At 51.2% G+C, this 22691-nt stretch overlaps 1 protein-coding gene across 6 annotated transcripts in view; it reads left to right on the top strand.

Moving 5' to 3' along the window:
* Positions 1-6948: 6948 nt before the first annotated feature.
* SIM1 (SIM bHLH transcription factor 1) overlaps positions 6949-22691 on the top strand; it is a 50067-nt gene continuing 34324 nt past the window's right edge. The window contains exons 1-9 of one of the 6 annotated variants that reach the window (XM_062608475.1): positions 6949-7325; positions 8050-8165; positions 8243-8688; positions 19286-19368; positions 20413-20502; positions 20642-20750; positions 20841-20926; positions 22123-22322; positions 22456-22562. In XM_062608475.1, coding sequence (XP_062464459.1) covers positions 8514-8688; positions 19286-19368; positions 20413-20502; positions 20642-20750; positions 20841-20926; positions 22123-22322; positions 22456-22562 — 850 coding nt within the window. In that variant the 5' untranslated portion in view covers positions 6949-7325; positions 8050-8165; positions 8243-8513. Of the gene's footprint in view, positions 7326-7865; positions 8689-18837; positions 18929-19285; positions 19369-19401; positions 20329-20412; positions 20503-20641; positions 20751-20840; positions 20927-22122; positions 22323-22455; positions 22563-22691 lie in introns of those variants that run through there. The other 5 variants (XM_062608473.1, XM_062608474.1, XM_062608478.1 and 2 more) reach the window with 5 other exon arrangements.

The following is a 22691-nucleotide window of genomic DNA, read 5'->3' as shown; positions in this document are numbered from 1 at the left end:
AAGCTGTGAAGTCAGTCCATGCATGGGTCAGGGTCCAGATCAACAAGGCATCATAGCAGTGCTGCCAGAGCCAGGAACTCCTACAGGCAAGCTCTGGGGGAAGGTGTGAGCATTGCTGCCAGGTGAGGCCAGTCAGGGCAACTAAGGCTTATTAGTGTGCTCAGGGACCTGATACCCAGAGTCTTATCCTATCCTGCCAGTATGGCTGCTCTGATAAGTGGCTGGGTGAAGCCATGGTCCAGGAGCATTTTGTGCTGAAGCCAAAATTTAAACCAGAATATCCTTAGGATTTGTTACATTTCAAAAATGTGGCATTAGCATCACAAAGCTACTGCCAGACCAAATCAATAATAACTCCTTGTTCATCTACCAGATAAATCTGATAGGAACTACACAGAGTGAGCAAGCCCTGGAGATTCCTCCATCTGGGTGCAAGTAGTGGACACTTCTTGGGAGAGGCAATGTGGGGAAGCTGTCCTTTCAACAGGCTCTAGCTTCAGCTGGTTACACCCAGCCATCGCATTGTCTAAACAGAATCCCACCATCAGTGAATAAGAGCCAGAATTCAGGGTTCAGACAAAACATTTCAACAGTGAGGCAAAACTTAAATAACAAAAAAAGTATTAATCTCAGGTATATACCAATCCTTGGAAACATGCCCCTACCCCTGCGCAGCAGACTCAACACAGTTTGAAGTAGGTTAAAACCAGATTCCAGCTTACAAATCCAGTGCCGTTTCCCTGTGCCCCCTTCCACCTTAAGCAATTCATCCCACAGTGTTTTCCTCAGAGACGTCATATTCTCCACATCATTTCCAAAGAAAACGGCTACAAACTCAGTTCGTACTGCAGTTGCAATAAGGAATCTATTCACCTCATGGGGAATGCAGAGGAGAGTAGAGACGCACTTGCAGAGTAATTGAGAAACTGTTAAGTGACAGAGGGTCAGACTCCCAGTTTAGCATGCAGTGCTCCTGAGCATAATTAGACTTAGCCACAAACAGGTGTGAGACTAAAACAACTCAAGCTCCTATTAAAACCCACGCAGGGTACACTTCCCATCTTGCATTACAACAAAACTGTAAGCATCCTGATGATTGTGATATACACCAAGTGCAATGGGCACCAGTTCTGAAGCCACCAGGCAACCTCACACCCTGCATCCCTCCTTTCTGGTCTGATTAAGCCTATTCTCTGAGGTGATGGGAGGCCGAAAGCAGAGTTTCAGAGCAGCAGAAGGGGGTGGTTCCTCTTGCTATCGATTTCATCTCAAACTGCATGTGTTATTTTGAAGCAAAGTGTGCCCTCGAGGGGGCCTAAGCTGCTTTCCTTCACTGAAACAAAGCAGTGATACAAGGTATTTGTGACCTGTTAATTATCAGGTTGATAGTAAGAACAGACTGTGGAACGGATCCCACTGTTTTAAGCATTATTCTTTGGGGTGCTGAAATTTAAACAGGCTTCTGATGACAGATTTTCCCCTGACCAATGAAATAACTTCTTTGCTAATGAAAGCCAGGCCTTGGGAAAGGAGATTTCAGTGATATGGATTGGAGGAAGCCTTATGCAGCTTTGGCTCCACTAGCATAGGTAAGTGTGGGTCTCACGCTGTACCTGAGGAGGTTTTCCCCCAGACTCTATACCAGGGCAAAACCCCAACGAGGGAGGACGAAATCCAAACTAGCAAGCCTATGAGTGAGTAAAATAACATAAAAGGCACGTTTGCTCCTCAAATCTCCTCGCGTTGCGGAAAACAGACCCGACCCCATGCAGAAGAGCGTACAAAATTAGGGGGGCGGAGGTATAAGGAGAAGGGGAGGGGCTAGCACTGGCGGCTCGCGTCGTGCCCTCGTGATGCGCCCCCGGGCCGCGCTGCAGGTGAGGGTATGCTAATTGTAACAGCAGGACCGCGCCGAGCCAGCGCAGCGCCGTGTCAGCCTGCCTGCCTGCCCGCCCGCCCGCGTCCGTCCGTGCGGGGCGCTGCGGAGACGGAGTGGGGCGCGTTGGCACGCACAGGCGTGCTCGTGTCGGGGGTCGTCGTGGCGCATGTACCGCTGTGGATCCAGCGGCCGTTGGCGTCGGGTGCGTGGCAGGCAGGGCCGGGCCGAGCCGAGCCGGGAGGGGGCGTGGGGCTGCGCTGCTCGCTGCGGGCCGCTGCCGAGTCACCAGAGAGCCTGGCGGAAACACTGCAGCCGAACAAAGCCCTCGGCGGCTGAGAAGCTTCCCCTGAAGTGCGCCGGGGCCTTGGCGGGGCGTTAGCGGCCCCCGTCTATGCGCCAAGGGGGAGGGAGAGAAGCAGCGCCGCGGCTACCTGCAAGGCAGAGGTGCCACTCGCGGCCGAAATCGGGGGAGCTCGTACCCCTGGGGGTGGTTTCGCGCGACGTGGGGAGGGCGCCGATAGGCCCCGCCGGGGGTACCGAGGGCGCCCCGGCGGTCTCGGAGGCGCCTCCCCGCGCCTGGCAGGCTGTGGCGTAAGGGGAAGCCCCTGTAGGTGAGGTGCGGAAAGAGCGAAGCACCGACACCGCCCGGGCCGCTTTCAGCGTGCGACGGCAGGAGGGAAAGAATGAACGTCGGTGCAGCAGGAAGGAGTACAGCAGCTAAGCGAGGTGTCTGAGAACACAGGGAGGGCAGGAAACAACTTCTTAAAGTCTGTAATTTCTTCAGAGTTCGTTTCCAGTCCAGTTTCCTTCCTTTACCAAGGACGTTTCAGCTCATTTCGGACGTTCAGCATACCAGGCTCCTTTGGAAATGCAGAAAGCAAAAACGATGTGTCTGGGGATAATTGTTACTGGTCACAAAGCAGAGTTTTAGAAAAAACGTTTCTTTATAGTTCATGTTTTCATTCGCTGCTCCACGTAAAATAGCTTGACTTCCGATCATTAGCGAGAGTGTATTCAATAAGGTAAGGGCTAAAAGATACTGACCTTTGACTCCACTGGAAAAAAAAAAAAAAAAAGAATATAAATCATCTCGTTACATTCATGCCAAAACCAATAAAACTGTAAAGGTGTGTGTGGTCAAGAGAGGTGCCCCTCCCCCCACCCTCACCCCGAAGCATTGCTTAAAAAACCATAGATATGTCGCCAAAAACTGTTTGAGTCACCGAAAATAGCTTAGAATCGTGCTAGTAGTGGAGTACTATACTTTTGCAGTGTTGCTATAATTATTTGTAAGAGATGCGTTCGGATCCGCCTGTCAGAGGGCTGCTATCCAAGCGAGGGTCTACGAAGTGTTTCCTGCGTTTTGTCAGAGAACCGGCTTTCTCGGTGCCCTGCTCCCCTGAACATCCTAATGATATTAGCGAAAGAGCAGGAATAAAGCACCTAGAGCACGGCTCGAATCTTGGGGGTTAAGATTTACATCAGTTAAAACCTATTAATTGCTTCTGAATGGTCTCTAAGGGCGTTTGCCGTGTGTGTGTTTCTGTCAATAAAGCCTTTATGAGGGCACGGGTGAAAATTCCCTGGCACGCCGATGCACCAAGATACCCGAGTGTCCCCTGGCTCTCAAGTTACCGGACACGGGTAGATGCAGCACCCCGGGGCCGGGCAGGGCCGGTAACGGTGGCGCAGTCACACCGGGACTCCCCCCCAGGCAGTGCGTGTCCGGCAGAGGCCCCGACGCCTTCTCGTCGCTACGGAGTGAGAGGGGTGAGGATTGGCTTGTCAACATCTGGCTGTGGCGAACATCAGGCCGATGGGGACTTGTTGTAAATAATCGTGAGAGCGACCCGCACGGTTAGTTCGATTATACTCACCTTTTGCAAGCACTATGAAGAAAGCGGTGTATGAACGATGGGTTCTGCGTGACAGAATTTTTCTCTCTACATAAGAAATTGTCACTTTTTTTTTTTTTCTTTTTTTGGAGGGGTGGGAGCGGGAGTTAGTAGACGCACCCAAATTCATAAATATATCAGAGTACGCCAGAATGTGCAGGAGCAGAAGCTGGATCAGACTTGTCCTATAGGGAAATGACCCAGCAGGGTGGTTTTGTGGTTTTTTTTTTCCTCTGCTTTGATTTGTACAGCTCCCTCCTCTACCCCCCCCCCCCCCCCCCCGCGCCCACACCCTCCCCGCACACACTCACACATTCACGCAAACCTCAATATAGTCTGCATATTGTGCCTGGCTAAACCAAGTTTTCTATACGTCTCGTTGGAAACCTGCCTGAAACGCTTTGTTCTCACGCAGCCTTTCTTGAGATATCCCGGTTTAGTATGCGTCTGTTTAAGTCACATAGTGCTGCTTACCTGCTCAGTTTACTAATATTATCTCTTTTCCAGAGTATTCTTGCCCGAGAATGAATGCACCTGGACTGAGCGCAGCGATCCCTGCGCTTCAGGTGGCCAGAGGGTCTCTCTCGCCTCCCCCCCCCGCCCCCCACTCTCCCGTGGTGTCCGGCTCCACTTGCCGACAGCGGGGCACCAGCAGGACACCGCTGCCCCCCGCTCGGCAGCTCCGGTCCCTGCTTCTCGGGGTGACGACGACAGGGACACACAGGGTGCGGGGAGCCGCGGTGCTCCCCCGGTGTCCCCCGGGGCTGGACCCCCAGCCCGCAGGTGTCCGCTCCGACGGCGGGGTTACTCCTTGGAGTAACCGCGGTACGGTCATCCGATGCACGGTGGTGCATCCACTTTATAGAGCGGCATCCTGTCCTTCCCTCTAGGACCGACGGGCTCCACCGGGCGCCCCGCGGAGCCCGCCGCGGGTGACATGGGGCTGTTGGACTCTACGAAGACCAGCAGTTTGTCTTCTGTGGGCTGCCTTGCTCTGCGTAGCTAGAACAGGCCAGTGCTAGCTCTCATCTTCGCTGTCAGATGTCGCGTGTTTTGACGAAAGAAACCAAATCTAACGCCTCTGAAACGGCCAAATTCTCTCTTTCTTCGGGATCTGCCTCTCGCAGGCTGCTGAGAAGCGTCGCCAGCGCTGCCCCGCGCCTTTAGCTCTCCAACGCGGCAGTGTACCCTCGAAAGTTGAACTTTTTTCTTTCGCATACATCGTGTACTGTACCTGCCCTAGCATCTGTACATTAAAAATCCACACCGGAGCTCCAGTCACAGGGCTCCGGCCACGGGGGAACCCGGGGCGGCCGCTGACACCCACCGGGCTGTGCTGTGGGGAAGATATCACGTCCTGGGAAAGCGGCTTCTCGGTGAGCTGCTCTCCTCGCTGGGGCCGCAAGGGCCAGGTAAGGTGGATGCTCATGGTCCCTGGTATAAATTAGCAGAAGTGCATCCTACTGGTTTATTTATTTTTTTTCCCAAACCAAGGGTGTTATAAAGGACATTCTCTGCGGCTCATGTTGGCAAATAACTCGTGAGCTACCTGACAATGTTAGTCCAGTTGTTGCCCATATGTCTAAATACCCTCCAAGAGACGTCAGTGCCTTTTAGCGAGAGGATTACTTCAAATGAAAACCAGAAGAAAGATGGAGTTTTTTCTTCTCCCCCAAAACCCGCTTTACACCTGATTGGAGCAATGCCCAGAATAGATTTTGGAATATTGAGTAGCACTTTCCCCATAGCAGCCTCGCAACATGACTGGGGTTGGGAGGGTTTTATTTTCCTTTATTTTCTTTCTTTTTCTTTTAAATCCATACCTTCACTAAGTGACTTGCGTGCGTGTTTGTGTAACAACGGGTCGCTTCGGTAAACAAGACAATCAAATGAACATGAGAGACGACGTGGATACATTTCTCGGCTGCTTATAGACAAACGCCCGGACACCCAGAGGAGTTGTTGAATGCTTCTCCTCCCGTCCTCCCTCTATTTACCCAAATGAACACAGGGAAAGCTTTTAACCGAAGGGAGATTTAAGGTGATAAGCAGCGAACAGGCGGTCGGCACTTGAAGCCTGGAGCTGCAGCCCCTCCGTGGGGTGAGAAGGATGGGGGGTGCTTCAAAGGCTGGGGGGTTTGTTGACGTTTTTGATCTTTCGAAAACCGAGACCGTTTCTTCTTCCTCGAAATATTCCAACGGTTGCCTTGCCAATGCAATGTCATTTTAAATTGTTTTAGCCGAAATCTCGCATCGGCTGGTTTGGCAATTAGTTCAGGCTTTAGAGCGTCCCTTATGGTTTTAGGAAAGTCTCTCAGCCCTTCTTCTCCTCTCCCTGCCCTAGGCGCTCACTTTCTGCTCTATCTACTCTTCTTAGACCCAGCAGTTTTAGGAGCCGCGTATGGATTTTTTTTTGTGGGTTTGGGGATTCTTCTTTTCCAGGGACTAGAGAGATGAAGGATAGTCCTGCTCCCTGGGAAAGAAAGAAATCCCCTCGCTCCACATCCACTTTGAGGACAGTTTTAAAGTGCCTGTATCTCCTGAGGGTTGAGTGGGGGTTTTTAGCTCTTTCTTTGGTCTGTTTGCGGGATAATTTATTAATGTTTTTGTTTTTCCAGCGTTTGTCAAGACAAACCTTTCTCAATCCTCCTCCTCCTGCTCCGCCACCAGTCGGTTCACTTTGTGCCATACAATGAACCGTACCCCGTTAAAAGGTGGTGGGAGGGGAGACATACAGGGAATCTGGCTGCACCTTATTTCTCCCAAACAAGATTTTGGGGTGGGGAATTGCCCATCCTCACAACCCACAGTCTCGACGAACCTTGGCCGCTCCTCTCCGGTGCCCAGAGGGGAGAACGGAGCGGCTCCCGGATCACCATAGCCAACCCCGCCTCCCCCCCCACCTAACACCCGAAAACCCCTAAACCCCAATAGAGCGGGGGAAGGGGGGGGGGCGGAGGTGGTGTACGCAGCACGGGTGGAGGGTCCCTCCGTGCGCGTCCCCGCGCTGAGCCCACCGTTCCCCCTTCCCGCGGAGCCGCCAGGTCAGAGGGCGGACGCGGAGAGAGAGGGGGAGGTGTGCCCGGGACTCGGTTACGTCATAGCCCCCTCCACCAGTAGGAGGGCGGGCGCGGGGTGGTGTTCGCCAATGGGAAGCGAGGTGGGTCCGTGAGTGGGCCCGACCCGGGATGGGGGGGGGGGTGAGGGGGGGGCTGGGAGAGAATTGAAGTTGTGTTAAAAGGCTTTTAGCCATCAAGAAGTTATTAGGCATTTCTCAGCCGCAAATTAGGGATTCTTCATTAATACCAACCTCGCCCCCCCACCCCACTCCACCCTATCCACCCCCCCCCCCCCCCCCCCCCGTTATGTGAGAGGGATAGCATGGGAGACGATAAAGGGGCTGGGGAGGCGGCAATGTCTGTCTGCCCATCGGTGTGAGGAGCAGTGACAGGCGCAAACTTTTTTCCCCGTGCCATTAATGAGCCAATTAAAGAGTTGGGCTCCTCACCCTGGGAGAGCTCTCTGCAGGCTGCCGGGCTCAGGGATTCAAGGTAGGTACAAAGAAGATCACAGCCAGCCCACCACAAGCCGTCAGCTTCGGCAAGGAGCCGCAGAGACGTGTGGGTCTGGGCTGGGGGTCGCTATCCCCCGGTGCAAAAAGAAGGAAAAAAAAAAAAAATCATGATTTGGTTGGGAAAATGTGATGTTCGGGTGGATTCCGGCTCTGGACGGGGCTCGGCAGAACGTGTGTCCCCTGGCTGGGGTGCAGCTGGGGTAAGACACCCTCCCCCCCAACCCGGGACATGAGGAGGGCAACCGAGACGAGGCGAAAATTTAAGACAGAAAAAAAAGGAGAAAACAAAAAAGAAGGGAAAAATACGTGGGGAATGGCAGCAGGGGAGATTTGGCCGCGGCAGTGGTGCCAGCCCGGAGGAGAGCGGAGGGGCTGGCGCGGCCCCGCCAGCACCGAAACCGGCCGGTAACTGTGAGCTGGGGGCTGTTTTCTGCCGTGACTTCCTTCTGGCCACGAAGTGCACACCTGGGCCAGGGAGTGAGAAGGCTGTGGGAGGGGAGCACGGGACAGGCTCCTCCGCGGGCGCGCTGGGTGGCAGGAAAATATCCCCTTTTTTTTCTTCTTCTTCTTTTTCTTTTCTTTCCCCTCTGGTGGGAGAAAATACTACACCCGCCGGAGGCCCGTTCTTGATTATTTCTCGCGGTCCCGCTGAGGCGTTGCGCGCCGGCTCTCTCACCCCAGGACTGCTGTTGTCTTCACAGAGGCTCCCGGGAGGCTGCCCCCGGCCCGCCGTTTCGGGCCTCGGATTGACAGCGGACCACGGGAAGAAATGGGATTATGATGAGTCTCTTCCGAGGAGCTATGCTGCCTGCCATGAGTAGGAAAAAGGGCCAGAAAAACCTCGTTTGGTTACTGCCTGGTGCCTCAAGCTTCTAGCTTTTTTTTCCCCTGCAGTTGCTTGGAGTCTCTGAACTGCATTGGATAAATACCTTTCTTATCCGATTGACTCTGCTTTCCAGAGAATATTGTATTTTTTTCGTTTTAAGAACACCTCTCTGGTCTTCAATACTTGTTTGCATTTTACGCAACCAAGCAGTTTCCCAGAGCAATGGCCGCGCTCAGAACCTGATGCTCCGAAGAGATGAATTGCAGCTGAGTTTCCCTTCCACCTTTGGATGAATCTCAGGAGCTTAAATTGTAGGAAGGAAGGGGGGAAAAAACCACGATGAAAGAGAAGTCAAAAAATGCTGCCCGGACTAGACGGGAGAAAGAAAACAGTGAATTTTATGAACTGGCTAAGTTACTACCCCTGCCCTCCGCTATCACCTCTCAGCTGGACAAAGCATCTATAATCAGGCTCACCACCAGCTACTTAAAAATGAGGGTGGTTTTTCCAGAAGGTAGGTGGGAATATCTATTTGTCTCTGTTTCCATTCCGATCCAGGTGTCTCTTGTCACTTTTATTTAAAACAAACAAAAAAAAAAGTAAATGGCATGGAGTGTTGTGCTTGGAGGCAGGGTGCTCTCCGCTGTCACTTTTCTCTGTCGTAAATACTTTCCCTTCAGTTCTTGTGGCAGGTTTGGTTGAGGACTGAGGGTGCTTTGGTCAACACTTGAAGGGCCTGCGCTCTGCTGCCTGCTGAGCTAAAGAAACAGGGGGGTTCTTTTCCCCCAGTCCCCCTGTAAGATGTGCGTCGCCCTCAGAGCACGTGCATGGCAGAAGAGGGGGCGATTCCCCCCTATATATAGTCATACTGTAGAGGGGGAGTTAATATATGGGTAAATATTTACATAAGTCTATGCAAAGTCGTAAAGCCTTAGTTCAATTGTGGAGCAAAGGTGCGGTTTACAGGTACAGCCGTGCTCACACACACATACAAAGCATAAATAAATAAGCCAGTCACACCGATTCGCATCGTGAATGTGATGTGTCTCGCTCTGAGGAACACAGGGCAGTTTGAGGGCGTTAAAAATTTCTGAGGTCGATTAACAGCCGTTTTGGATTTAGATATATTCCCCACACACACGCACAAGCTGCCAGCCCAGCTCCTGAGTCTGGGCCGGATTCTCATCGACAGTCGGGCAACAGCAAATAGGAAATTTCCCATTGGCTTTCACGGCCGCAGCGATGTCCCGCTTGTCCAGCAAAAGCAGATTTCGCCTTCCTAAACTATGTCTTGCTTTTAAGTAGAATTAGGATTCTAAAGCGACTGTCTTGGTCTTCTAGATCGGCTGCTAAAGGAAAGAAACAGCACAGAAAGTTGAGAGAGTCAGAATAAAGTTCTCCTGTGTTCTCGCTCTATTGCTTTTAAAAGATGGAGAAGTGGGGAGGGGAATGAATCAGAGGTACTTCACCAATCTTTCATTTAGATAACTCAACAGTGAGTCTGCGTGAAAGAAAAATTAAGAGCTTTTTTCCCAGACCTAATACCAAAATGTGTTGTATCTTTTGTTGTTAAGTGTGTATACGTAAGAAACAACGTAATATACACATGCCCCCTGTTTTCCGTAGTTGTAACTCGAGTCAGTCGGTCTGTACGTCCACAAAGTTTTATAAATCAGGACTGGGTATGTGGTTTGGTTTTTGTGTACGGTAAGGATTGGGGGAAGCAACGATGGTGGTGTTTGTTGGGTTTTGGTAGTAGTTTTAACCTGAATAAGTCTTTGAGCTACGGGTCCCAATTCTACTTTTTAAAATGTAGGCATTTTAAATGGGGCAATGATTCGGCTGGGAGAGGTTCCCGCCCTATACATCGTTAGGTATGAAAGTTTACACCTTAAGTCCACAGCAGTGATTTCCAATCGAGGGCATCTTGCAATAGTTTCTTCAAACTAGTGACTGAGAACCAAAGAAGGGGACAATGAAAACTTTAAAAAATAGTGATAAAGCCTCTGTCAAGCTACTTTCCTATGTGATCTGCTACCACGTGAGGGTCATTATGCGGGACAGCCCTCGGCTTCAAAGGAGACCGAGTTGTCTTTTATACTGTCAGCGCATACTTTATAAAAATAAAGCTATTGCAAGCTCTGATGCCCGTGCTGTTCCTAAAAGGATTATTAGCAGTGATTTGTCAGCTCCGGCGGTCTCAGTAGGCTACCTTTCTGCGTGATTTTCGAGCAGGTCTTGTCAATTACTGGTGCCTATGTAGCGGGTTGTTTGATCAGAAGAAGCATATGGTGTTGCTTGTAGGCTGTGAGTAATCAGGGGAAGAGCAGAATAGCTGCTCCCCGTCCCTCAGTGGCAGCGCAGGATGTTTGAATGCCCTGGGGAACCCTGTAGCCAAGTGCGCCGGGGTCGGCGCCGCTCCCGGCTGCAGCAGATGTTGAGAGCGGAGACAGAGGGGACGGCGGAGCCCTTGCAGCCTCGTCAAAGGCAAACTCAAAAAGGCAAAATCTAAAGAAAGGCAGCGAGCAGGCATGGAAGGGCTCGCAACGCGGCGGCAGGCCCTGCTTCTGGCTGGCAGGCGGCAGATCGACGCGGGACCGCAGCCGCGTCCTCACTTGTCCCCTCGGAGCCGTGCATCCCTATGCAGGGGGTGGGGCACAAAGGTCCGAGAGCTGGAACGCGGAGTGGCGCGGGGCTGGGCGGGTTCTCCGCGGCCCCGCGCGGGCTCCTTCACCCTTCCGCGTACTTCTGTAGGAGGCGGAGAGCACGCCGCGGCCCCGCGGGTTTTCTGGCTCTCGTCGGTTTCTGCCCATGCAGGGCACTAGGACAATTGTTTTTCCCGGGACCTCGGGGGGAGGCAGGGGCTCCGGGAATGAGCAGGAGCGGCTTCTCGGGCTCCCGGTGCGGCTGTGCTTTTGCACCGGCAGTTTCCGCTCTCTCGGCTGCAAGGGAGGGGGAAGAAGGCGAGGAAGAGAGGCGGCGGAGGGGGGCCGTGTCCTGGTCTCCCGGTGCCCCCCAGCCAGGAAAATAAGTCACTGCTTTGCTGGGAAGGGAGGACAGGTAGTGGCACCGAAAAGAAAAGCCTTCATGAAAGTAGAAGGCAGGAGAGGGACGTCGGATGAATTTAATAGAGGGGGAGACGTTTGCTTGTTTTTCCCTGGGGAGAAAAGCAATACGAGAGTCAGGACAGAGCCGATGAGTTGGACAAACGGCTGGAGATGGGCAGCAGAAGGTTTCAGAAGGTTTGGGAGCCCGGCAAAATGCCGTGTTATACAGTTAAAGAGATCGTGGAGGAGTAGGGACGGCGAAGCGTGGTCTCCTTAGGAGCGAGCTGCAATTCCAGTGTAACTTACTCCCTCTCTCCCCGGTACAAAAGCGAATTCCCATCTGCCCGGAGAGTGCTTACACAGGGGCTGGTTGTAAATAACCACGTACAGGCAAAGGCGCGCTTCTCACCGCCGCGTCCACCCAGGGCTGGGGACTGGGGTAGAGGCGGCAGCGTCGGACTGCAGTTGTCGGCGTAGTCATGTATCTATAAGGTTCCTAGATAGAGAGAAGGTGGGGAGATTTCGGGTTCTTTTTGGAAACGAAAGTTTTCTGGGGATAAAACGCCAGGAGAATCACGTGCAGAAGAATCACGGTGAAGTTTCTGTCTCACCCCCAGAAATCTAAACACAAACTAGTGTCACTGTATAAACTTAATAAACCGAGCAGCGTTTTTCCAGGGAGCTCTCTCTGGATATGGCGGTGAAACTCTCCTGAGCTACTAAAACGCTCGCGTCGTTCTTTCTATTCCTCATTTCACTTTACTAGTTCTCCAGCAGATTAAAACTGTCAAGGGCGTGAAGTGATCAGCGGCTGAGGTAGCTTTTCATCATTTCAGTGCTAAAACTCTTGCGTCTCAGGAGAAATCCTGTGAAAACATACAGTAGTTTTGGGTGGCAAGGCAGCTTTTGGAAAGGCTGACGGTCTGCTAAATTGCTGAGGACAGTAAGTAAGGAGGAAATTTTGGTGGGTTTTTGTTTTTTGGGGGGTTTGGGTCCCTTCCCCCCCCCCCTTTTTTTAAAGCAGAATTTCTTAATAAATTTATTCATGACTTAACGTTCTTTAAAAAAAAAAACAAACTAAAATTGCAATTTAACATTAAACTCTTAATGGCGAGTAACATACCCTCAAAAAATGTCTGAAAACATCTCCGGAGTGTCGAAAGAGCTTTCCTTCAAAGGAGATCCTGTCGCTGTAACTAGTGGGGTAATTCTTCACTGACCCTCGCCAGGATCCCAAAGTGAATGGAGGAGAGATTTTTTTTTTTTTTTCTTTTAAAGAAAAGAAAAAACCCAAAACACCCCAAGTGTCTCAATATTTTTTTTTTTTGTGTTGGTTGGGCTTTCTTTTTTTTCTATTTTAGTGAAGCATATTGTAAGGGTGTCATTCTCCTTAGGCGAACAGGGAGGAAAAAGGAGGGTTTGCCGCCTCCATCCTTTGGGGATGGATCCTTTCAGCGGGGAAGAGGCGTTTGATTTTTCTAGACAAAAGGAGAGGCTCCGTTTACATAAACTTTCGCCGAATAAGGATGGTTAACATTTAAATATTGAAACCCTTAACCCTGTTCTATTTTAAAGGGGGAAAAAAGCGGGGGGGGGGGGGGGGGGGGAAAAGCAGAAATCCGTTTCCCACGTGGATAGGTGATTTAATGCTGTTTTTCTTACTGCTAAGGGAAATGATTGAGCATTGGGTTTCAGTGTTTATTTCTTTACAGAAGTTTTTCTCATTTAAGCTGCGGTTTACTCTCCACGCTACCTCTCTGTTTAATTCCAGTTTTGATGTGAACTGAAAACGTGAAGTGCAGAACTAAACCGCCTGCATGGTAGCTGAAAAAAAAAAACAAAAACAACCAAAAAAACCAAACAACCCCAAACCATATTTAGGTGTTAGAAAGAACACAAAGTGATGGGGGGGGGGGGGGGGAGGGGGAAATCGTATTTTCTTCAGAAACATCCTCTCCCTTCTTAGTAACAAATGGCTGTTTTAATGTTGCAGGCTATCGTTCAACTTGGATATAAATAGTGTTAGCAAATGCACCGGTGAAATCCATTCCCTTACCAATTTCTTCGGAATAAGGGCTATTTGAATATGCATTTTCTGCAGAAGCGAATAAGTAGTTGGAACTCGAAAATTTCCCGATTCCTCCCCCCCTCTCCAATTTGGGCATGGTTCCGTTTGTTTGCATTTCAGAGCGCTATTTCCTTGCCCCGTGTTTGCCAAAATGCTGGTATTTCTGTATAGAGTGAATCCGTCTCGGCATTGTTTCCACTACCGTTCTCTCAATAGGGTTGTTTGTTTAGTCAACAGGACTTTTCCTCTTTCTCGTTATTATTATTCTAAAGAAAGCGGGATGCTAACTTATCTCTGCTTCAAATGAACACGTGTGATTTACCGATATAATAAATCTTTACAAAACCTTGCTAATGACATCCGCAGGCAGTTGGAAATGAGCAGCATTTTTTTTTTAACATAGCTTATTCCATTTCATCTGAACCCTCCGACGGCGACCCACTCCTTCACAGAAGCCTCATTTGGCCGAGCTTTTGAGTTATCATTAACCACTGACTGTTAAATTAACTGAGAAATCAGCTCCGTCGGGCGCTGGGCGATGGCAAATCGGAGGGCTGGCGGTGGGCTATTTAATTAAATGGTTAATCGAATCAGTTTAATTCTTCGATACGACATCCAATTGCCTTTTCTGGGACATCCAGCTTCCGTCCCTGCAGCTCCCGGCGCTGTTATTTGTCATTTTCCCGAGAGAGGGGCAGAGAGCAAAGATGACCGCCGTGACGGGGATGGGGACCGAGCTGTCCTGCTTCCCTCTCCCCAAACAACTGGCAGTGCCCCGCTTCTCCCTGGAGCTGCCTCAGAGAGGGATCAAAGGCAGCAGTGAGGGGCGGTGGGGATTTGGGAAGGGTGCTACACACCGAGGTGGAATGCCCTTGGTCTTGGGTAAAGCTTTATGAGCAGCTTCGCCAAGCAGGTTGTGTGAAGCAGGCGTGCGGAGCCAGGAGGTGAGAGGGGCCCGGCCGCCCCGGTGTAGGGGAGAAGGGGCGAAACCACCGGGCGAAGGTGCCCGGGGTCCTGCGCCCCTCGTCCTCCGCGGGGTCAGCATCCCCGGAGGGGCGGGCGGCCGGGCTGCTTCTCCTTCAGCTTTAATAAGCAAAGTGCGGCTGTTAAAAGGGCAAAACAAACGCAACGAAACAAAAGTAAGCGGAGACGTCGCCGGGCCGCGGCCCCCGGCAGGCGGCGAGCTGCCTGGGGAGGGGGTTTTAGAAAGCGCCTGGAGCTTCTTGGACTGGGTTTAGGCAAAAGTCTGAGCTGCTGCTCCGGTTTCTTTCCTCGCGGGCTGTCTCCGTGAGACCCCCTTGAGCCTCTCCTGCTTCCCCTCTACAGAAAAGGGGGGAAACTCTCTGCCCACGGGGCTCTGTGCCCAAACCAGCAGCTAGCCGGAGTCCACGGCTTCCGTGGGCCTGTTCCCCGCACCACCCCTGCCCGTGGGCCTCTGTGGGCCGTGCGGCCAGGCAGAGCTCAGGGAAACGTTCCTGGGGGAGTCCCCAGATGGTCCCCTGTCCCTCAAAGTCTGCCCCCCAGAGAAGCTGTTCTGGGGCTCAGGCAGGGCTCTGCAGTACGGGATTTTCAAACAGGGACGTCTGATCACCCGCTCTGCCGTTGTTTTCACTCCCCTGAATCCGGATTGCGCTGAGATTTCGTGACGGATAGTCCGCTGGGGAAATCGCAGTAGCCGCTTTCGAAAGCCGGCAAATCACAAGGTAGATAAGGGCTCGCATCTTCTGGCCACCCCACACTCCCCCCACAACCTCCCACCCCACCTTTACTATTGTCAGACAAAGGAGGGGGTCGAGGTGGGTTCTGCTCTGCAGATGCTCACAGAGGGACAAGCAACGCGGAGATCAGCCGGGGCCAAGGAGCTGCCCTGGCCTCCTGGAGTATCATTTCGCTGCGCCTGCCTTCCTCTGTCTTTCCTTAGATCAAATTAGGAATGACTGAGGAATCCCTTCTTTCCCGTTCTGTGGGACAGAGTTGCTTCTTGCGACAATATCGCCACTGGGTAGGGACGATATCCACCCAGCCCCTTCATTGGCTGCCGGCACTAAGGCTCGCATCAATCACAGGATGAGGGGGAAGGACAGGCAACGAGGGTCAACGTCGCCGAGCGCAGGGAGCCCTGCTGGGGGGCAAGCTGCCGGGGTGAAGGCATTTCACATGGACCCGCCGGTGCAGCTATCCCGTGAAACCAATGGAGATGCTTTTTGATGTGGAAAGAGGAGTGGTTTTCTATTGGGAAATGCTTAGAGAAAGGCTGAGTCAGCACGGTCGCTCCGAGTGGGATCCGGGCAATCTCGGCGCACGCTCTTACGGAAACAGACTGCTCTTTGCAAACTAACCGAGAGCCTGGCTAAAAATTGCCTCCCACCCCTCACCCGTTGTTTTAGTTTTTGGTTGGGTTTTTTTTTTCCTTATTTTCTTCCATGACAGTAGACACTTTCTTGTGACACAAATTCTTCACCTTCTTAGGAAAAAAAAAAAAAAAAATCCTCTAGTCGAGGAGATTGTTAGGTAGGAGCCTATAATCTATATTTTGTCAAGAGTATCAAATCCATTCCGAAAGAAAAGCTCGATCCATTTATTTTTGCTGCTTGAATAACACAGCTGGATGATGCCTTAAGCTTATGCTAGGCGGTTGCTCATCATTCATTCGCCAAGAACTGGCCTAAATGGTGCCTGTGGGATTAGGTCAATTTTAGTGGATCTACTTCGCCTCATTTGGTTACTAATTGGTTTCTTGTTTTATAAATCGAAATCTCATTTTCAGGAAATTACAAAACCCATGCAAGCAGTCCATCGAGGTAATCCGTGGGTCGGGCGTATTTAAATGGAAATGGTTCTACAATGCATCAAGTACTAAGCAACGGTAAAACTTCGCCTCTGTTTCCAAATGAAATGTGAGCTCACCCAGCTCCTTAGATCCATAATAGACACATCCCTTCTAAGGCTACTTATGTAAATATGATAAAGCAGACCATAGTGGGGGAGGGGACGCGGGGAAGAAAGCAATTTTTATCTACTAAGGTTAATGTGGAATATCTTGGAAATCTTCCAAAATAAATTCTATTTTGTTTTTTCTTCGGCCACTTTAGCTGGGAAAATCCTTTGCCTAAAAACGATTTAGTTATCCTTCCCCTCACAAAGCTGCTTGTTTCTGTTCCAAACCTATTATGCTGTTGGCTCTCCAAATTACAAGAGAATCTTTAGATCTTGTTTCCAAGCATAATCCTGAAGCAAAAGGGAGAGCTGATTTCCTTGTTTTGTTTTAAATAGACAATCAAAGGATTTGCAGAATTTTCTGCGGTAGGTCAAGTGCAAGAAATCACAGTTTGCCCTCTCAATAAAAGGAAATTGGATGTTAAAGCGAATAGATGGGGGGAAAAACTATAAGGGAATATTAATGGAGAGGTTTTCTCGTACAAGCTTTAAAATCAGTATTTAAAGGGCATCAAGAAAGCCCGTCGATCTGGGAGAGGCTGGGCTTGGCAAGGAATAGGTATAGTCTCCGATTTAAAAGTTCTGAAACATCTGGAAAGTGAAGAATAGTCTCATGTGATAGGGTTTCAAAAAGCCGGTTCGGGTAGACAAACGAAAACGTTTAATTATAAGCTATTAATAGACACAGCCCTGTTTCCACCTGAAGCATAGCTAGGAGTTCAGCGTCCCGTGAAGAACCGCCTTCTCAGGGCGGGGGAGTTAGCCTGTGCTGCCCGGGAGCTGTTCATTAACCCACCGGGCTCGGGTTATTTTCCCTTTTAGAAGAAGAATAATTAGAGCCGTAAACTTTGATTAATAAGCAACTTAAATCATAGGCGGGGAGCGCAGATTTAGTCCCCAGTACAGAAACCTGCCTTACAAACCTCCATCCAAGTGGGGGAACGTGGCAAAGAGCCTCGGCCACTTCTGCTCTAGCAGGCCGACCTGGCCCCAAATACACAGTGGGGTTTTCTCTCCTTCCCTGAAAGCTGTGCAAGATTTGCCAGTTTCTTGCTGATTTCTGACACTCCTGGGAATGGGAAGGTAGAGGTGCCAGAGGATACCAACCCCCCCCCCCCCCCCAGTGCATCCGCGGCTCCGCCAGCGCCGGAAGGTGCAGGGAGGAGTAAAGCCCGGGAACACAGGAAAAGAAGTCGCTGGGTCCCTGTTGATTGGCATGAAGGAATGACTGGGAAGGAGCCTGGTTTTGGCTGGCACCCTGGAACACGCTGGTGTTGCGGGATGGGGCCCAGGCCGGAGAGGTGACCCTACCTTTGTAGGGCTGTGAAGTTAAGGAGGAAGGAGGGGAGTGTAGAAGCGGTGAAGAGACAAGTTGGAGTGGGAAGAGGTGGACAAGAAAAGGAGAAGAAGAGAAGGAAAAGCGAGAGGAGAGGGGCGCATGGCTCTTGTGGTGGGGAGGGCTGCCCTGCTCCGACAGAACCGGGGAAATCGTTAGCTTTGTTGAAGTCGGCAAACACTGAGGTGAAGCCGGTCAATAGCGAGGGATGCCCGTGGCTGCCTGCTCTCGCTACCTTGCCTGTTTGCCTCGAAATAGCTGGAAAACGGAGTCTTGCCTTCCCCGAGGCCGCCCAGCAGGAGGGAGAAGCTGGCTGGGCTCTCGCCTCCCCCGGGCGATCACCACCCCAGCCATCAATCAGGATTTGTATGTTTTTTCCTCTTTTTTTTTAACTTTAGTTTAGTGTTTCTGTTTGTCAGGCTGAGCCTTAATTCATGGCATAAGCGTGAAAGGTTTTAACTGCATCGTTTGAACTATTTCAGCGATACCATTGTGAAAACGCATCGCCCATAAGTAGTTTTACTCTGGTGGAGTCATTTCCATCTGGCTTTTATTCCTCCCTACTTTGCATAAGAGAAAATGAGGGGCGTCTGAAACATTAGACGAGTCCGGAGAGATTTATTTCTGGAGGGGGCTGTTTGAAGGAAAATCATCCTTCCCTGCAGAGAGACCAGCGCAGCGGGTAGAGGGATGGAGGGAGGAAGGCGAATCCTGGAGTCTCGGCTTCGTGGGGCAGGAGGACAATGACTTTGCATGGGCGTCCGCGAAGTGCCTTACAGCAGCCGTGAAACTACTCTCGGCTCAGCGGCAGATAGTTTGCTTTTCGTGGGCTTGAGTAAGGATGACTCAAAAGTGTTTTAACACAGGGCTTGGGGAGAGCTGAATGAGTTGACTTTCTCCCTCCCCAAATATGTAATTACAAGTCTTCCAGGTGAGAGGACAGTGGCCCCGAAGAGAGAAAGAGGCAGGTCACAAACCAAACTGGAAAGTGATGTCTGGCGAGCAGGGGGTCTCAGCGCATCCTTAGCCCGCCCGGTCCATAACCTGCTGGGTAATTACCGGACAGGTTGCTGCTGAGCTCTGCCTGCTCCAGTGATTCCTCCCCCTGCGGTCTCCCCGGGTGCCGTAGGACCGGTCTCATGGCTGCCCTGCCCGCCATCGAATGCTTTCTCTTTCCAGACACCGTCGTGCTACATTAACAGCATCCTTGTCTCGAACGTCTTCTCCCCGCACAGCTCTCTTTAATTTTAAATAGTCCTCAGTGTTGTCCAGGAGGAAAGCTCTTCCCCTGAAGTGCAGGGAGCCGGTTCCAAGCAGCCGAAGGCTGCAGTAAAAGCCCTTTTATCTGGCACGTTGTTCCACTAAGGTCTCAGGAAAGAACTTCACCGTTAACTCAAAATAGACATTTTGGTATTTTTCTCTCACGAGAGTTAGGTCTTAAAAAAACAAAACAAACAAAAAAACCAAACCAAAACAAAACAAAAAACAAACAAACAAAACGAAACAAAACAAAAAAAAAACAAAACAAAACACAAAACCACACAAGAGACTTCTCTGTGCAACAGAATGATACCTAGTTTTCCAAAGATTACATGTGTGCATGTTTTGGAGGGAATACAAGCAAAAATTTGGGGGGAGGGAAGTTCCTCTCTAGCTGGCAAACAGTAGGCAATTTTTAATTTCCTTACCTTACCTTTTTTGTGCTTGTGTCTTAAATAAACAGGACTTGGAGAAGCCTGGGGCCACTCCAGCCGAACCAGCCCACTTGATAATGTTGGACGGGAACTGGGATCCCATCTTTTGCAGGTACTGGTCTGGAAACGACAGCCATGCGGTATTAATGGTTAAAGAAATCATTCCCTCTTCTGAGTTTTAATTGCCACCTTGACTAATTTTTAACTGTTCAGGTGTTTAATAGAAGGGGGAGGGGAAAGGGGGACGACACGGGAGGGGGACAATCTGAATGTCGTGCCTTTCTTTCAGTTGGGCTGTGGTTTGGTTCCTCCGGGTCCTTTGCCCCAGCAGCGTCCCACACAGTGTCTGTAGTGGGGGATTCCCAGAGTGTCCAGGTGTGCCAGGATACAGGAGCATGATGAATTTTCCCCACATGATTAACAAGGTGACAAGTCCTGACAATGTGCGGACAAGGTAGTGTAGAGACAGGGAAAGGCTCTAGAGACAGGCTGGGGGAGGCTGACCTGGACAGAAGGGCTCAGCCGGCACAGAAATGAGTATACGCACAAATCAGGTAGGACGCATCTGAAAACTTGCTGCCATCTGATGTACTAAGAAATATTAGAAGTGATCATCACCACGCATTTTTGGCAGGGTTGTGTGGCCTTTTGGGGTCCTATTCTGCCCTCGGCACACCCCCGTGACCCATCTATAGCCTCTGAAACGTGCCTGATACACTGTCTCTTCCCTTATTTACACCGTGAAGAATTTTGTATCCTCCTCGCTCTCTTAAAGTTTCCTTAGCAAACACCCGAGCGCTAAACCCTCAGTGACATTTGAAATGGGATAGAAGTATTCAGGATTTCTGGGACTGACATATCAATTATCGTGTAGCTGGGACCTGTTCTTAGATGTTTCCCAGGCACTCTGCATTACTTTTGAGCTCGACCTCTCTGAGAAGTGGGTTGTATCTCAGGACTCCCGGAGTTTTAGAGGGATACCTGGCCAGGACTTGCCCATTTCCTCTCGACGTTCTGAATCATCACAGCCTGAAAAGAGATGCTTATTTGCTAAAACAAATCAGAGGGAAAGGTACTTAATGGATTTTTCTGTCTTCGTGGGTGGGTCAATCTGTTGATATATTTATACTTCCCATTCCTCAACCCTGTTCTGCAGACGTTGGACGGTTTTATATTTGTCGTGGCTCCGGATGGCAAGATCATGTACATCTCGGAGACCGCCTCTGTGCACCTGGGCTTGTCGCAGGTACGCGGAGGGGGGGACGACACTAGACCCCTTACCTGCCTGTCGTTTGCCCCCATTCCCTGCTGCCAGGGGAGGTGCATGCGGGAAGCATGGTTGGTGCCGGCAATGAACGGCTTTCCCTCCTCCTCCTCTCTCACAGGTAGAGCTGACCGGCAATAGCATTTATGAGTACATCCACCCTGCCGACCACGACGAGATGACGGCGGTGCTCACGGCCCACCAGCCTTACCACTCGCACTTTGTGCAGGGTAAAGTAAACAGCCCTCCGCTCCGCGTGGCCTGCGCGGCCGCGGAAGAGCCCGCGCCTCACCCCGCCTCTGCCTTCCCCCCTCTCCCAGAGTACGAGATCGAGAGGTCCTTTTTCCTGAGGATGAAGTGCGTCCTGGCCAAGAGGAACGCGGGATTGACCTGCGGGGGCTACAAGGTTCGTGTCCACGGCCAGGAGCCTCCCCCCAGGCCTTCCTGGCCCCTGCTCCCGCAGCGCCGAGCACTTGGGGAGGTCGGTGGAAACAGGGACAGGCGTGGGGCGAGCCCTCTGCCCGTGGGGCTATCCCAGCCCGGTGCTCTTTCATGTGGTTCAGAGCCAGAATTTCTCTGAGAGTTCCAGGTTAAAGAACTCAAACCACAAACCTGAGCTCCCCGTGGGTCTTAATTTTGTTGTTGCTGTTTTATTTTGCTTTCTATACTGAACCTCGCACAACCACTGACGGTCTTGAGGTGTCTGCGGAGGCTGCCAGGTGGCAACATGGGAGTGCTGGGTTAATTTATCTCTTTACTGGGCAACTCGTCAGCTTCAGGGCCAGCTCTCCAGGTTAAGGGGTTTGTCCCGGTGGTTCTGCTTAGGGCTCCTGGGCGAGGACAGCCCCTGCTCTCCCACCTTCTCCCTTCTGTCGTGTCAGCTGCACGGTGTTGAAGAGTGGTGGGTACCTACAGACCACGGAGATGCTGTCCTGTGTTGTGCCGCAGAACAAGAACATCTGTTGAGCTTATTCTGGGAAGAAACATTCTAATAATAGAGGAGTAAGGGTAGAAATACACAGCAGTCATCTGCAAGGATACATTTAGGAGACATACCTAAATCTACGTCCAAAGATACATCCTGGCTAAGGATCACGTCTGCTCGATCTATATAATAAACATATCTTGCACATGTGACATAAGCACACATGTAAACTCTTTCTCTCACACGCATACACTCTTCATTACAAAGTTGTAACTGGCTTGGCACTTCCACGTCTTTCCTTTTTAGAATGACAACAAAAGCGTAGTTAGGAGGTGGTCCAAAAACCACTTAAGTCAGTGGAAAATAAAGAAAAAAAAACCCAACTCATTGACTTTAATGGGCCTTAGATAAGTGCTGAAATCTCGTATGGGAAAAAACCCAATCCCAACCGAAACAGAACAGAAGCAAGCTCGTAGACAGTGCCATTTTGCTGGAGCGGTGGCAGGGGCAGTGGCTCCAGGACACCCGGCGGCGGCATCGGCTACAGCCGGGGTGACGGGGGGATCCGTCCGGGTCCCCCCCGAGGAGGGGGAGGTGGGAGTGGGCGACGGCGGACTCCTGTCACAGCCCCTCCTGCCCTGCCAGGCAGCTCCTGAGCCTTCCTATGTCTCCGGCAGGTCATTCACTGCAGTGGGTACCTGAAGATCCGCCAGTACAGCCTGGACATGTCCCCCTTCGACGGCTGCTACCAAAACGTTGGCTTGGTTGCCGTGGGCCACTCGCTGCCGCCCAGCGCCGTGACGGAGATCAAGCTCCATAGCAATATGTTCATGTTTCGGGCCAGCCTAGACATGAAGCTCATATTCTTAGATTCCAGGTAGAGCTGGGGTTATTTCCAAGTCCATTCCCCTATCCCCTCCCTTCCTCTCCCCCAGGCCTCCTCTCATGTCCTCTCACCCACTGCTATCATCATTCACTCTTTGGTGTTATGTGCTGCCTGTCTCTTGCAGGGTAGCTGAGCTAACGGGTTACGAGCCCCAGGACTTGATAGAGAAGACCCTTTACCACCACGTCCATGGCTGTGACACCTTCCACCTGCGCTGCGCCCATCACTTGTGTAAGGAGATGATGATCTTGTAGACAATCTGCCCCTCACCCTCTCCCTCTGCAGATGGACTTCGGGCATGCTAGGGTTTACCTCTAGGTCGGAACGGGGAAAGCCAGCTTACTGAAGGGGAGGATAAGC

Source organism: Pezoporus occidentalis, unplaced genomic scaffold, assembly GCF_034315485.1.
Source record: "Pezoporus occidentalis ecotype Australia unplaced genomic scaffold, CSIRO_AGI_Poc_V1 ctg13, whole genome shotgun sequence".
NCBI lineage: Eukaryota > Metazoa > Chordata > Aves > Psittaciformes > Psittacidae > Pezoporus > Pezoporus occidentalis.
Note: the sequence above shows the minus strand (reverse complement) of the source record. Positions and strands in the feature narration are given on the sequence as shown.